Source organism: Haliaeetus albicilla, chromosome 1 (assembly GCF_947461875.1).
Source record: "Haliaeetus albicilla chromosome 1, bHalAlb1.1, whole genome shotgun sequence".
NCBI lineage: Eukaryota > Metazoa > Chordata > Aves > Accipitriformes > Accipitridae > Haliaeetus > Haliaeetus albicilla.
Genome location: NC_091483.1, coordinates 38,080,725 through 38,098,120, shown reverse-complemented (window position 1 = coordinate 38,098,120; position 17,396 = coordinate 38,080,725). Strand labels below are relative to the sequence as shown.

At 35.4% G+C, this 17,396-nt stretch overlaps 1 protein-coding gene across 13 annotated transcripts in view; it reads right to left on the bottom strand.

The window, feature by feature from the left end:
• Nucleotides 1-17,396, bottom strand: part of GRIA2 (glutamate ionotropic receptor AMPA type subunit 2) — a 105,650-nt gene that overhangs the window by 19,823 nt on the left and 68,431 nt on the right. For all 13 annotated transcript variants that reach the window (XR_011325172.1, XR_011325178.1, XM_069786029.1 and 10 more), the window contains 5 exons: nt 6,818-6,985; nt 6,435-6,539; nt 5,608-5,718; nt 4,270-4,476; nt 3,391-3,761 (listed from right to left, as the gene is read on the bottom strand). Coding sequence is in view for 11 of the 13 variants with exons in the window: in XM_069786029.1 (XP_069642130.1) it covers nt 3,391-3,761; nt 4,270-4,476; nt 5,608-5,718; nt 6,435-6,539; nt 6,818-6,985 (962 nt within the window). In the remaining 2 variants the exon portion in view is untranslated. The remainder of the gene's footprint in view (nt 1-3,390; nt 3,762-4,269; nt 4,477-5,607; nt 5,719-6,434; nt 6,540-6,817; nt 6,986-17,396) is intronic.

The window sequence follows — 17,396 nt, the reverse complement described above, 5'->3', positions numbered from 1 at the left end:
AGAAAAATGGTGAAGAAAGTATATTTTTCAATACTAATAATAATAATCTGATGGTTTTTAACTGCAGCAGGTGGGCTCTTATGGATCTTTGATTTGCATCTCCTGCTCAAGAAGAGAGAAGAAAAGAGAACTCAAGAAAATATATAAAACAGTACAGAGCACATAACTAGAGAAATTCAATGATTTTCAATACTAGAAAATTAAGAGAAGAAAAATATGGACAGTGCCATTATTGTCATACTTGACATTTTTTTAATGATCCTTTAAACTTTGAAATTACTTACTACTTTGTTTCCAAACAAGACATTATAGGAAGGAGTACATAATCTTTGGAGATGTGCTTAATTATTTGGCAGAAATGTGCATGTAGTTGAAAGTCTAGCACTAAGGCGTTGCAGTAGCTTAAGAATGTCTTGATGTGTCTCCTCTATCTATTAAGTAAACAAATTACAAATCACTCACCCAGCCTACTGTATTGTGAATGAGACTTCAAACTAATTCTGACAAAATATTTATACAGGTAATAGATTGATATAACTATATATATATATACATTTAAACATGATAGTTATGTAAAGCTGATTTATTAAACTGGGAACAAAAATAGATAGAACCAATTCTGGACAAATTATTTTTACTAACTGCTATTGTATAAAATCTCTGTGATAACTCAGACATTAAAAGATTTATTCCATGTCACAACAGACTCACTAATTCACTCTACTACATGAAAATCAAGTCAGATAAGGTCCAGAACATGTAACTGAAAAGGACCATAGAAAATAGATTATTTAAAGTTCCTCTAAATTGAGATGTATTCTGCAAACATGCTTTCTGTCACTTTCGAAAAAATATTACATACTTATTTTGACATGGAGGTAATCAGAGTGTAAAATAATTCTACAATTAAAAGATTGAATTATATGATAAATATATATTTGCAAGGTAAAATCTCTGACAATGTGTATTTAACAACTGCCAATTTTATGGCACTTTATATTGCATTGATGATACCTGCTATAAATGATAACAATCTTCAAAAGCTCATGATCTGTCAGTAAACAAAGTTGCCACTGACTTTGTAAAAAAAGAATAAGCTCAATGCCAATCCAGACATTATGGTCCCACATTACATTATGTAAGTAAAATTTTGGGGGGTGTCATTTGTATTCAAAATTTCCCATAAGGTCCGTCCCAGTTAAATAAATAATTTCTTTTTTTATGTACATTTCAAAAAGTTTCTAAAGATTGATAATTCCATGCTAGTATGAACCCACACTTTACAAGCACCTCATTCATCAGACCCTTAAATACTAAAATAACAATTTCTGTGCACAATTACCTAAATTCGTGCACATTTTATACTTACAAAGGTCTTATATGACAGTACTGAGAGTACACTCGCATCTCAACAAAGATGAGAAAAACTTCGCTGTAAGTTATCATTATCATATAATCTATTATTCTATTCTATTCTACTCTATTGTTTCTGTGCTACCCCTGATGGCAACATGGGGATTGCTATTGCAGACCAGTTTCCACGTGGTCCAGTCTTACTCAGCATCACCTTCTATTTCAGAGTCAAGAAGCTCTAGTTACTTGTCTACTCTAAAATTCTTACAGTGGTTGTTGTTTTTATTAGAGAAATTATAGTACCAATAGTGAAAAATTTAATTTCACAAAGGTATTTTGCTGATGCCTGAAGATACTCCTTTTTGTATCTACTCTGATTCATTTGTGGGGACTTCAAATTCCATAGTGATAAGTTTTGGTGCAAGAACAAAAATAACTGAGGTGTTTTCAGCCCTTTTCTATTTTTATAATAAACCGATAAAATACAAACCAACTGCTTTCCTCAAAAATATTTTTGTAATGAAATAAAGTGCTGTTACACACTTCACTGAAACTAAATCTTGAATCTCCAAAATTATTTGAGTTTCATGCACCTTTTATGATGACCATTTACTATCATTATTCTTCTATCACATTTCAAAAGTTATTAAACCATGCACAACAACTGTCATGCTTTAATAGCCAGTAAAATAATAATATTAAAAAAGATTGTTATTCTACTATGGCCTTGATTCAATAAAAATAATTTTGTAGCTAATAGGGGACTTTGCAGACAACTAAACCTGTGAAGGCTGTAAATGATACAAAAACCCCACAGGACTGTAATTAACACAGCTTCTCATGACCTGAAACAATTTTCTCTCTCTGTCTCCACTGTCTCATTGTATACAATTCTTACTGTGTTATATGCCAAATCCATTGCATCTTTCACCATAAAGGCTGGCATATCTCACTGTGATATGCCAGCCTTTACACAGAATTGCTGAAGTTCTCGCACAATAAATGCTCTGCTATTTCCATAGTAGAACAACTTGAAAACCTGCTGTTGCCTTTTGGGATGCATGACTTATACCTAAGAAATGCTTCTTTGGTGTGATTTAGTTTGCACACTAACCACTAGACTCACTAGAAATTGACTTGTTCCCTGTCTTACTTTAGGATGTTTAGAAGAAAGTTAAATTGCTTAGTATAATTAGGTAGGCCTTATGATTTGATTTCCTTAAACCCAGTTGCCCTATTTCACTTGTTACTATAGTTCCTTCAAGCAGCAAGTAGTTATTTACCTACCTACTTACCACTCTGCTGAATCAAGGCTAGAACCACTTGTGCACAAGGGAAATAGAATATTTAATGAGCTGCAAAGGAATTAACTTAAGTGCTTTACAGTTGCCCCTGATAAAGTAGGTGAAAATCCATGAGGAATTAAGCATTTATAAACTGGACCTTCAAATTCATTTTAGCAATTTCCTTTGTGACTTTTCTAAAACTAGGCCATGGAAAATCAGCAGTGTTTTGCAACTATTCACATGAAATTAGAGCCGTCACGATTTTTATTTCATTTCAAGGCTCTCCTGTAGAAAAACAGTGGGTTAATAACTGTGTTATGATATGTAGTGAGTTTTAGAGGGGAAGTGCTGCCTGTGTAATTCATGACTAGTATGTTACCCTTTTTTCCCATTACAGTTGTTGTGAACTATATGCAGTCAACTGTAAAATGGGAATATGCAGCAAAAACACGGTACCCCTCCAAGAAGGCATGGAATGACTTGAACCTTATGCATTTTACAGTCTCTGCATGGTGTATATAACTTCACTTGGCAAATGTATGATTGACCTTAAGGCAACGTCAATCAAATACATCATGACCCTACGTCCCAGACAACTGCTTTTATTTCAAGGACTTATGTGATTTTAGGGAAGGAAAAAACATAGCAATTAATTTCTTTCTGAGAGTGAAAATATATGCACCATGAACCTCCTCCGGCTGAGATGGCTGAGACCAAAAATGCACAAAGTTGAAATGAGTGAGTAACCAACCTTGGCGAAATATCGCATCCTTGCTGCATAAAGGCACCCAGGGAAAACCAGAGACTATTAAATATCCCAAATTCATTAGTTGATTCATTAGTTTGCGTTTCTCTTCCATCTTCAAATTCCTCAGTGTGCCACTCGTATGGGCTAAATCTGCTGACCAGGAATAAAACTACACTGACCCCAATGTAGGCAAAAACAATGCACATCCAGATTTCATATGCTAACGGATCAAGAAATGAAAACACTCCTGGCTTGGACTTCTGAGGCTTCTTGATCATTATTGATATCCCCAGGCTCATAAAGGGCTTTGAGAAGTCAATCACCTCTTCTCTCACCAATGTTATAGTTAATGGAGCAATTGCAATATCGGCTTTCTGTAAAGGAAGAAAAAAAGCAACTAATAGCTAATACAATGATCAGAGCAAAAAATGGTTTAGTTTCTACGGCATTTCACAAATGAAAAATAGGACAGGAGAGACACCAGCAACATTCATTTCGCCAGGAACATCCTATGGAGAATTTCAGAAATTTTTAGTTGAAACTCATCTTACTGAAATACATATAACCATATGGTTGGCATATTCCAAGCTTCTCTTTTTACACATGCCCTTTTAAAAGTATATGACATTTGGAAGTGTTAGTAAAGTACATTGCCTTTCACCTGGTCAGAAGCATGAAATATGCACTCACTTCCCCCAACTTCATTTGCATTTAAAATCTAATTCCATGTTTTACTTTCAAAATTTTTCATGCCAATACAAGTTACTAATCCTCTATCAAAGGAATTAGATAATTTTCCTCTACTCTACGGAGAAAACTAAACCAAATCCCACTCCTTCCATCAGTCATCTTTAATGGTTTTATTATAAAAGATTTTCTTACCCCATAAACAAGTTCTCCAACCATCCCATTCCAGATTTTCGTGTCTGCATCCCTCGCCCCATACTTGCCATCCCCAACAATTGTGAGCTTGTATTTGAATCCACAGTGTTTAGCAATTTCTGTAGCCAAGTCCACACAATAGCCCTCATATCGATCATTTCCTTCAAGCATTTCATGATTTTTCTTCATCATGACGTATGGGGACTCCTGCACAGAAAGAACTTGCCTTAGCCACTTGGTAGAGACAGAGGTATCAATTGTGTACTTCATAAATTAATATGTTTCCTTTTACATGTGAAAAAAAGAAGATAACATCTGAATCATACATGCTATGTGTAAGTTAGCTGTTAATTATTAATGTGACATGTCCTTAACACATTTAAAAGCTGCATTCTCCACAGTCATACACAAATAACAATACTTACAGGTATAGCGATTCCCAGCAGTATGTTAATAATGACCATGAATGTTAACAGGAGTTACGCATTCAGAGAAGAAAGAGTAAATTCCAAAATCAGTTTCTTTCTCTCATACAGTTTGGATAGAAGAAGGCAAAGGTATTTAGTTGCTTTTGTTGTTGTCTTAATACAAGAAAATTCTTTCCTATTTCATAAGCACATCCCTCCCCGGGAAAACACTTCAGGCTCTCCAGGCTGTATCTTTATTGAATTACTACACAAACAATAGGTAAGATATCTATAACTATGCAGCAAAGTTCTATCATCAGCAAAACTGGTGATGAGTCATAAGTCGTATTAAAGTAACATATCTCCTCTTTGCTCAGTTGTTACCAAACTATTCTTGTATCCAGTGAAATTCCTATGCTAGCCTGTGACTTGTCCAAACTGATAAAGAAGCTGTGTAACTTACAGAAAAATGCTGTTCTATGACAGTACATAATGTTATTTTCTAGACAACTAGAATACAACTTCTAATTTTTTATTTTACACTTCACCAATCCATAGCAGCTACAATTCTGAAGCACAAGAACCAGTCTCTTCGCTGTTTGGCAAAACCCATTCTCTAAAACTAACACTATGGTTCTGCCTCTCAGACAAAGTTCCTCTCCTTTGAAAGCAGACATTTCACTTCCATTTTCAGGACTAAAAATTTTAACTTTCTAGGGTGTTCTATCAACAACCATTTGTCTTCTACAGAACAAAACTGCATACTGAATCACATACATTTCCTTAATTTACAGATTTTATTTATGTATCATAATGAGCAACAGGTCACAACCTCAAATAATAAAAAGACAGTATATTTAAACTAACATAATGACAAGAAACAAATTACTGTAGGACAAACTGTCTTCTGACAAAATACGAGGTTAATTACCAAAATAGTGGTGACAATAATAGTCTTATTCTCTAGTCCTGAAGATTCATTTCCAAGAGGGCCATCAAGAGGATTCACAACCATTTTGTCCACTTCACTCCAATATCCAATCTAAAGAGAGTTTATAGGATGCACAGACACCAGTGAATATGAACTTTCATAGAAAAGGTAAAGCATGTTATTACTATGCCCTTGATTTGTGCTCACAGAGAACTATTTTAGCAATGGATCTGCCACTGTAAATATTTCTAATCATGTAGTTAAAGACTGTAACAAAGAGTAAGATTGAACTAATGACATTTGTTCACATTAATGTGTCTAATACAGGTATACCACTTTCATTCACATATTAACGGGCTTTAGTATTAACATCACACACTGTAGGATTGAAAGGGTTATGAAATACTCCAGATTAGGAAGACATGAGAAACTGGCTTTTCCTAAAAGGTTTGGAATTAGAGCAGAAAGATAATCACATTTAAAGAAGCATCACTGAAAAGCTGTATTCTGCATTTATCATTCAGAAGCATATTTCCCTCAATACTGGCTCACATTTAGCAATTCAGATCAGAAAGCAAAAAGTTTAATCCACAAAACTGAAAGGAAAATACTCTTATGTAGTACTTACCAGAAATAACAACTTGTATTTGTTAGAAGGAAATACTACATATTTTTACTTTGTTCTGCAAGACCAGTGTAGAATACACCTATAAATAAATATTATCACAACTCATGCTTTAATTAATCTCTAGTGTTTCATTACCTACCTTAACCCGTTGCTTAGCACAGTAAAACCTTTAAAGACACTGTAAGACAATTCAAATTACCTTCCGAGGACCAGTACTTTTGAGTTCCATGATGTTTATTGTAAAATTGATTCTCTTTCCATTCTGATCAAACTTTATATTCCCTGTTAGACCTTCCACCTGAACCTATATAGATGAAGATGAAAGTGGTAGAAGAATTAAGTTTGTTTCTTTTTAGAAAATACTTTTTGTATTTCCATAAATGATTATTGATATTTCAAAAACATTCAGTTTAGAGTCTTTCCCATACACAATATATTATCTTAGTATGAGTCACGTTCCTGAGGAGTTCACTTTCACGTTATTCCCAGCAAGATCCAGGCAGGTTAGGAGACTGGAAGGTTCTTTTCAAGCATTTAATTTCACACATGCACTCATCCCAGCATTCACTCCAGGGAAGCTACCTGTTTCAATGCCCTTTCTATTTCTACACCATGACCCCAGGGTACAGCTGGATTTGCAAGACAATCTCCAGCATTTCCTCTTCTGGAGATCTCAATCCTCTGTTTACGCAAATTACGGAAAGCTTCTGTCATCACTTGAACAGCATCATAGGTCAGAGCAGATGTATACTGAAAAGAAGTGAAAATATTTAATTAAATAACAGCTTCAGCTTCACTACACTACACCTTCCAATCCACTCATTAATCCATTAAACACAGAAACATATTAAAAATAAAAAGGATAGTAAGATATATTTGAAATCAGACCAGTTTTTCTTTAGTTTGGAGGTCACTACCCTCCGAGTGGCATCTATGCAAAGAAGTGTTCTCCATCAGAATGGTTAGGGGCAGTGCTAACAGGTCTAAAGATTTACAGATGTTTTCAGTGTGAATTACATTCCTTTCTCACTACAACTGCGCAACAGTTCTGGGTGCAGATATGGCTGGAAGTCCATGAAGGTGAAAGGGGAAAAAAGAACTCGTTTCCAATATTTAACTTGAGTTAGCCTCTAAAAATAAGAAATTGTTCCTCTAATTACACTCTTCACAGAGATGCATTTATATACAGACCTCTAGACTACATCTCCTCCCACGTATGTACACACAAAACCAAACAACATGTATTTGTATATACATGTGCTTAGCTTTTATCTGTTAAATATAAAAACTCAGGGGTAGCTATTTTCGTTTGCAATACCTTGTCAACACCATGCAAAAACAGGAGATGTCTGGAAGAAGTGGTGACCTTCAAAGAGCAACATAGGCAAGGAAGAGTCCTAACCTGACACAATATAAGCAGCTTTACACCTTTTGAGACATCAGAGAAGAATTCTGCAATCGCATGCATCAGAAGCTAGGGCTAAACAGTCAAAAGCAGTTATCTTCAGTGACTGGAAAATTTTACATCTTAACTAAATGAACAGAAACCACATGTGCAGGTACACTGAGGACTTTGTTGGATGGGCTTTATGAGTCCAGAACATTGCAATTATGCCAAATACAAGGGACATTTTTGGAAATATGGCCCAGAATATTTCTACTATACAACCTTATGAATGAATGCAATGATCCCTATGAAGGCTATTAGATGCTGAAAATATATAAACTGTAAAGCGGGGAGAAATGATATATTGGCTCTTTGCTTCAATGGTTCAGACTTTAATGAGAATTTTAATTAGCTAGCTCAAGTCATGCAGAAGGCTCTTGTAATTGTAACCAAGGCAGGCTTCTGAATTGAGGTCATTTTTGTATGCAACTGTTAGACCTTGGAGAGGAAGAAAAGGAAGGTGGAACTCTTTTTTTTTTCCAGATGTATAAGCTTACTGGGTGATTAATGCGAATTTTCTCAAGAAAGTTCTCTCACTGACTTTTACAGAAATCTTTAAAGGGATCAAAACAGCAGAAGAATGAAGTGAAAGACTGGCTGGAGCCAATACTACTGTCTACTACTGGAGTAGCAGTGATTAAGTGGTGGACATGGAATTGGAGATGAGAAGGTAACAGAGAGATAAGAAAGGACCCCGACTCATTTTGGGGGGGGGACTGATAGCAACACTTCTTTAAGCGTAGCTCTTTGCAGTACAGAAACATATTGAACTACACTAGCGTTTTGACTGAAATTTACTTTGGGTAGCAGAGAAAATAAGAGCTTTAAATTGAGAAGTTATAGTGCTACCTAATTCAGTTATTCTACGTTTTGCTTGATCATTGGCATATGTTTAATGCATTTTCTCAAGAACATTATCCCTATAGTGTATAATTACTGGCCTGAATATTCACAACTCAGTCATATATTCAGTTTGTATAGGGATTTGCCTATCAATATATATCTCTGTGTACACATGTCATCACATATACAAAATCCACATGCTTTAATTTAGGTTAAGTCAGCTTTAATCTAAGGACCTCAAAATATTTTACAAGCATCTTACACCTTCATGTTGTTGGAGATGCCATGAAAGCAAACAGTCCATGCATCATTTCTTACTGCTTTAGTCTGCATACACTTTCAGCTCCTAATAACCTTCATGGGGCTCATTAAAACTATCTATAGCTTAATGAATAGATGTAAGGTTGACAAACTAAAACAAAGTGAACTCATTACCATAAACAAGAAATGACAGACAGATAACCCGCTCATGCAGAGGGGTGTCTGTGTGTGTGTGTCTGCGTAACAAATAAAATCGTCATAAGTTAAAGGATGCATTAGCCCTGTCTTGATTCACTTTGTTTTATACTGGAGATTCATCCATGTTCTGATCTGCACTATTAAAATAAGTGGGAGCACTATTTAGAATATTATTCTGTGGAAGTGAGATGGGCTCTTACAGCCTACTACTCTTACAGCAGTGTAAATCTCCTAATTTCATTTCAGTTCCTTTCAACTTTACATGATAAAATCAGCAACTTTAATACAAAATGGTATAGGTACTATCCTATAGTTCCTACAGAATCACCCGTATTAATTAAACCATGGCAAACAATATGCAAAACCAAAAAATCTTGCTTCTCATAATTCTAGAACTAGGATGATAATAAGCTGAAGTGCCTAAGGACTTTATGTTATTTGCTATGAAACATGGATTGCATGTATGTAATATGAAAATAATTCTCTCTAAATAAATGCCCTAATTGCCAAGAAGGGAAAACACAAGGTCCATAGGCAATTTTATTCAACTTAAATTTAAAATGTACTATAGACCTTAATAAAATTTGTAAGCTGCAATTGCGAAGATGAATTTGAAGTGAAGACAAAACAAAGTCATCCCAGACTAAGCAGACAATATTAATCATGTGCTGTCCAAGAAAAACTGGCAAGATGTTGACTTTTGTAACTTCAGCTGTTTTACAGTAATTCTGAAGATACCAGAAATCCTCAACTAAAAGGCCCAGTCTCCTACTTTATATAATCAGTAACTGAATCTTCTGAAGATAAAATTGCAGAAGACAACCTCAGAAGCACAAGATTTTTTTATACATATATTTTAAAGCTGTAAGATATAAAAAGATGTAAAGTTAGCCTGTTAGTCCTGTGTTTAACCCAATGCCTGTCCATGTGCTGAAGACATAAAGTTGAGAGATATGCTTAGAGATTTAAAATATAACATTGAAAGAATGTACTTGAGCAGTGGAAAAGAAATGAAAATGTGAAAACATAAATGCAGGAAAAAAAAGAAAAAAGGGAAGTATTCTGAATCACAAGATTTCAAATTCTTTTTCTCTTGATTTGGATATCTGCAATGTCTAAATCTATCCTTGACATACTAGCTGTTTTGTTTTTTTTTAAGTCAGAGAAGAGAAACAAGCATTTTAAGGTGTGATTCATTTTGCCTGTTAGACACCTTCTTTAAGATGAAATGAATCATGCCTTAGATTCCATTAATTTGATCTCCAGTGACTTCTGAGACTACTGGAGGAGTCCAGGGTGATCAGCTTAGATACATATGTCTACACTGTAGACACACTAAAAACAAATTAAAACCACTCAAAGAGACTATGAACTAGCCATTCAGCCCTAATCTAACACAATGGTGAGAAAGACAAACAAAATAACAGGATATTTTGGGCAGAGACTACCAGCAGAGTCAAAGAATGCAGTGCTAGTACACAAGACACTAGGGAGACCTCAACTAGAATGGCATATCCAGCTGAAGCAGTATTCAAGAAGGCTGAAATCAATCTGAAACAGGCACAGAAGAAGATTCCTCACCATGTATGGGGGGGCTGCTATTGGAACAGCAGGAGAAGGGACAGTGTATCACTAACAAAGGTTAAGAGAAAGGAGGTCTAGAATCAGATACAAGTATTTTTCCTTGGAAAGAGGCAAGATTCAAAGAGAGGTAATACAGGAAGTGTTCTTTGTTGCAAGAGTAAGTGGGTAGAATCAATGAGTATAAGCAAATGTTCAGCATTTTTCCTTATGTTTAAACAATTTAAATATACTTAAATACTAACAAATATACATCAAAGGCAGTAAAGACACAAACTGTGTCCTTGTAGCTTGTGGGTGTATTAAATGTTCGGCTTACTGCTCTATACTAGCAATTTTTTTTCCAGTGGTTCACTATGCATTTTATCACCTTGTTTGTAATAATTTGCTAAACTATACACAGTCTAAATCAGCATATCAAATAGTGTGTTGTTTTAATACATGTTACAGCTTTATTTTGCTTTGAGAATTATATGCAATAAAATCTGTCACCTGAATTTTGTGCATTTTTCCCACAATGAAGTATTTCTCTACTTGAATGCTAGTATATACCACAAAAGGAGAATTGCCTTTTCATAGTGCTTTGTACAATAATCATGCTTTTGGGTCAAAACATTCACAAAACTCTATCGAATTGTTTGTCATTTCAGAAGTCACTGCTAGAGATTGGTATATAGATGTAGAAGCACCCCTACATTTTTATATAATATATATATAAAGTATAGGTATATACATACATAAACCCACAAGCAAAAAGAGAGACAAAGTTACTTGCCAAGAACTAGTAAAGGAACTAGGCAACTATCTCCTGTGACTTTCAATGTAGTCAAACTAATGCAACTCAGGCACGTATTTCTTAAGGGTCTGTCTTTAATTAATGTATCTGGGGGCTATTTCGAAATGGACAGTATTACACATGCTTGGGAAAACATTTGAAAGTCATCTGACAAATGAAAGAGTTAGTGGAAAATTCACTGATAGGAAACGGCTACCTCCTTCAGGATCTCTTGTGATACCCTGCATACTGTCATGACAGAGCATGGGAATGCAAATAGTTACTTTCAATAGAAATAAGAGACGTTGTCAAATATTGTCACATAAATGCCATTGTAAATCCACATGGCTTTTAACTGTGCCCATAATCGTGCATTGTTCTCATTTGTTCTGTGCAGGCATTAGCACGAATGGTGGTCTGTATGAAGCAGCATGTCTGGGTTGGTTGCCTTTCAAACTGCAAATGGACTTTTAAGCACAGGAGCATCTTCATTACCTATGGATATGTTGCAAACACTGGGGACATGAGGTAGAGGTCAGGGAGCCCAGAAAAGACTGAATGCTTGCCTCTCCTCTTTGATCTTTACATTAGAATGGAGCTCTTGTCAAAACAGGCAGCCTTTAAACAGACTTGCTTCCAGCTGAAAATAATTGCATATATATGCAAGATACTTAGAAATATCAACTGATTATTTGTAAATTTTTTATAACAATCCTGGTCCTGACTAAAAGGGGAAGAGAAATTAACAACATGTAAAATTACTGGATCTTTAAAAATTTTTTTTAAATTAATCTCATTAAAGACGGAGTTAGAGATCAAGCCGTATTTATCTTAACAAATACACTATCTTTATTAAATTTTGTTTCCAGAGGTTGTAGAGTCAGATCAACTTGCCTTTAAATAAAGGCTATCATCAAAATGTAATTCCAGAATTATGTGTGCACAGAACGGCTAAACAAATAATAGTTATTTTTGCTCTGAAACGCCGTAATGTTTTGGGCAGAACATCAGAAGCAAAGAATGCTTTAAGCAAGCTGTCACCTTAGTAAAACTTAAGTGTTCAGGTTCAAAACTGCTATCCAGAAAACCTGCTGATTCTGTGATGTGTTTATGTTCTTTCGGTATCTCCTTGCTTGGTTTAGAAAGGCTGCTTTCTGGGCACACCCAGAACAGCTTTGGTTTCTAGCCCGGTAGCTAGTCACCTGCCTAAGCCTACAGCCCTGAAAGTCTAACTTCTGTTTGAAAGACACGCTCATAGCACATCCAGCAGACACTGACAAGACTGGGGCACTTGAATTATGCTAACACTCCCGCTGTAGGATATATATAGGGGAAAGCGATCTTCTTTCACTCCTCTTAAAACTGAATACAGCAAAGATCACAAGATTTATGAACCCCAAGGCGCTTGGCCTTTCCACCTATTTCACCTACTACTCTAATAGGAAGGAGATTCCCAAACTGTAATTCCTCCCCCAAGATTACTTCCAATCCAGAAGAACACTCTTCTCACTGGAGTCATCAGAGGTGCTAATTCAACAGAAAAAAAGAGTGCAGGTACTTGATGTGTTTTTTTCTTTTTTTTTTTTTTTTTGATTTTACACTGAGGACAGAGGTTTTAAAGTACTTTGGCCTTCCATTAGATTTAATGCAATGGCCAAAGAGAATAGCTAATGCTACTGTAAAACAGCCGTTTCTTCAAAATATCAGAAAGATGTCAGACAAGAAAAAAATTATGGATCTGGGCAAAAGTCTTAGCAACAAAGTGAACCCTCTGTCTTCCAGGAGGAAGCAGAACAATGCCAGATCTTATTAATGGCACTGGCATTTGGATCTACCAAAGTTCCAGACCTTTTCCCATTCCAAAGAACAAAAAGTCAGCCTGCATGTCTTACACTCGTTCAGGAGTGTTAATAGAGAAGTTGTGGGGGAATTTATCCCTTCCGTTATCCAGAAGGTCAAATTAGCCTAACATTGTGCCCCCTTTATTTTCTGAAAATGCATTACAGAGAAAGAGCTCCACCATGTCAGACAATCTTGGAAATCCTTTGACTTTTGTCTCAACTAAGCCATCTGTGCCCACAGAAAGATGGGCAGATGCTTTCAGAAGTGTCCTGTCATTTACTCTGGCTGCACCGTGTTGTTTTGTCTCAGCTTTTGTTGATCATGGCGAATGGATCTAAAGCATACAGCTGGTGAGATGATTCAATATTGTTCACCCAGAGAGCAGTCAGTAATGATGTTATAGTACAGTGCACTGCTGGACAAGGCTTTTGTTTTGCTGTTGCTCCAATAATCGCGTATAAGCAATTTAAAGTCAATGAAATACTGAAGCAGACACCAAGTTCTGCAAGGTGTTCTCCTAGCCCATGCCATTAAAAAAATCCATGGCAGTTTTTGTGTTAGTATTAACCCCCCTCCCCCAAAACATTTGCAGCTGTAGCCTTTTTTCCTATATCTATCATACTATGCTGCAACACAAAAATATCTTTCCTTTAAACGCTTCTTAATGAGAAAGAATAATTATCAGGTATTAAAAAAAATCTTGAAAGGAGTACAGTAGCTTTTAATGCAAGTCTTTACACTGTATCTTTTTTCTCTACCTTATACCTTTCTTTCTCCCTCTGAAAAATCCTAAATTATTAAACATAAATAAATCAGCAGGACACCTTATCTCTCCTTACAGTCAAGGCAGAAACAACTCAAAACTATTCATAATTTATATATTTGTACAAATGTAAATTGTACATTCATTACATTTGTGTAACAAATTCTTTGAACCTTAAAATCTCCAGTCATTACTCAATGGCTGAAAAGTTTACTATCTAAACTCACTTCTTTTCATTAAGTTCCTTAAAAAGTCTATTAATTCTTGCCCTATTCTTTTCCATTTTTCTAGAAGCTTTTTAAACCCACCTAGTTCCAAACCTAAAGCTTACTCCTGGTGAACTTTGTATTACCAAAAACCACACAGAGCTTGACAAAAAATTTAAAACCAATTACTTGGATTTGAATCCATAGAGCTTGACACAAATAATAAAAACAATTATTCGGATTTGAACCCACAGCAAAGATGTTGTTGTCTTCTAATCCATGCCACCACCTGTGGAAAATATACATACTGACAAAATAAATAAGATTTTACAATTACTTGTGTAATCCTACTTCTAACTTTAAACAGAATGCACTTGCAAAACAGCAATGCCACTGATGAAAAAATCACCTTTAATTTACTGTAAAACACAAAGAACATATGCCTTTTTAATCGTCACCGTATGAATACATAAAACCTTCTTCTTCAAGGCTAAGCTGGAGAAAAGTATGTCTCTCTTCATAGTGTTAAAAATCAGCGGGATCCAGTAGCAAAAACTGAAGCCTACGGTTATAATAGCGTAAATAGACCAAGTAGGAAAATTTAAAGCAGAGGATGAGAACAAAATGTACAAATAGGAAGGCAAAAGACTTCTCTGAAAAATCATGCTGTAAGAAATTGTTTTGAAAGAGCTAGCATGAATGTTTAAAGTATTACACTGGCGCAGATGGGTTTTTTTGGGGGGTGGGGTGGGTGGGGTGGCTGTTTCTTGTTTTGTGTGGTCTTTTTGGTTTTCTTTTTTTTTCACTGCCTTACCCTAAAAATGCACTTGAGTCTCTATAAATTCCTTTGTTCTATCACAAAAGTCACTACCTCTTCAAAAATTAAGGTTAGTCATAAATCAGTAAGCGTATGTGGCTTACAGCAGATACAAATTTTAAAATATAAAATGCTCTTTTACTAAAATATTTACTGAAATACAGTCTTCAATCACTGCTCTTTTTGTGATAAAAATGGCCATCCAATCATTATTAACCATGGTAAATACCCTTGAGTTGAGCTTGTAACCCAGAGACAGTTATTGAGATGATCATAAAAACATATTCTAGATAATTTTCCAGTAGAATAATTAATGGTTCGTGCAATTAATGAAAATGGTAGAAGAGAGATTAGATCATTCTGTTTTATAAAATGACTGACACTATATGAATGATAAGAACCTGAAAATTCCATTAGGCTCATCAACTATATTATTTTTACTCATAGTCAACAGAAAGTCCTATACAGATTAACGGAAAAACATTATTCACCCTAGAAGCTGAACAACACTGCAAGAGAAATTATTCTAAATTGGAATTTCATATGAGGATTCTTTAGACTTGAATTTTTTACTAGCCTATTAAATAAAGCCACACTAAACGATCTTTCAATTTGGTTTTAATATATTCTGAATCATTGCCATTCTCTGTAACAACCTGTAGGAGGGGTACCTGGACTTGATATTACAATACACCTTGCACAAATTCACTTACCAGGAAAAAAAAAAGAAAAAGAAAAAAAAAACCCCCCAATCAACAGGATCTGAGAGTTCTCATCATACATACCGCAGTTTTCTAAAAATTTCCAAAACTTGCCATTTAAAACTAATAGTAATAACTCAAGTCTTATATTTAAAAAAAAACAAACCAACAAACAAATCACACCACCTCTCTATTTTCATTATCAATTCTCATCTACCGCAACCAGCACAAGTATTTGCCTGTTGTCTCAAGATGAAACACTTTCTCCTGTTTGCTCCAATCTAATTCCAAGTAAAATACTAATAGAATTAAATATACCCATCTTATCAGATTGCTGATTTTACCATGACATAGTTACTGTCAGAGAATAATAAGCACTTCATGTTTGCTCTTCTGACACCCCATATTGGCTAATATAGGCAGCTACCTATGCTGACTGGTCCTTAATATCAGCCTTGCCCCAGCAATAAGGCTGCACGTCTCCTCTCCTTGTTCACATAAGCGATCCTCTGTGCCTCTCCTCCTCCCTTATTCCCCCAACCCACGAAACATTCAGCCATAGATGCCTCTCCAGATCCGAGCTGCCACCACCCTTCTGTGCCTTTTACTTATGTCCCAATAGTCTCTATCCAATTTGCAGACCCCTTTTTTTGAATGACACATTCCTCCTACTACTACTTTCAGCTTTGTGTATCACTCCCCCTTCTCCTCTTATCCCCATTTCTCCCTCAAGCTCTCCTGTCCTAAATGACATCATTGATCTTGGTGAGGCCAGAGGTATACCTGATCTTGCTGAACACCTGGAGCATGAAGGCATAGTAGCTTTCTTTTGTTTATATCAACCATATTCAGATGAATTGCTGGTTGAAAAAAGTGATAAAGAGTTCCTAGGAAAATAGGCAGGAGGAATCCATCGCACTTTGTTGGCTGAAAATCCTTAAACACTTATGATTACTAAGAGTAAGCTGAGTCAATTCAAAGAAACAGAGCTGCACAGGGACGTTAGGACTTGGCTCTGTAGTTTTCTGAAGTCTGGCAAATACTTTTGCTTTAGCACAGTTCAGCCACTTGTACTTGCAGGTTTGAAGGATCTGGGTCAATAGGCCCTTTGTATGTCTGAGACAAATCTACAGATATTGCCTCAAACCACCCGCTGCTTTCACTGACTAAATGTTCCATTCTTTGAGTTTTCTTACAAAAACAACAGACCCTAAACAAAAATACAAACCAACTAAGCTGGAATGAGTGATTACTTATGCAAAAGAGCCTTAAGCTATTAAAAAGAAGCATTAAGTTTAATACTGAAATTTCTTACACCCACATTTTTCATATATATTTTTGCAAGTAGGGAAGATTGAATACTGAGATTCAAAAGCCCAGTGAAACCAGGTAGCTAGAACGCCAACTGCTAGATGTTTACTTTTTATGCCCAGGAAACCAAAACAAGGACTGAAAAACATAGGCAGAAAAATCTCACAAATCTACAGTTCTACAAGGACACTTGAAAAAAATTGACTCCTGTTCAGTTCCTGATTAAACCATGTAATACATACTGAAATTAACTAATATTTTTTTATTCTTATTTATAAATCATCATAATCTACTTGAATTCAGGCATAATCAATCAAATTTTTCCATTAAAACTGTAGCAGGTGCAACAGAATATCCCTTACAAATCCTATTAAAATGTCTGCTATTATAAAACCATTTTCCAACACACCGCAATC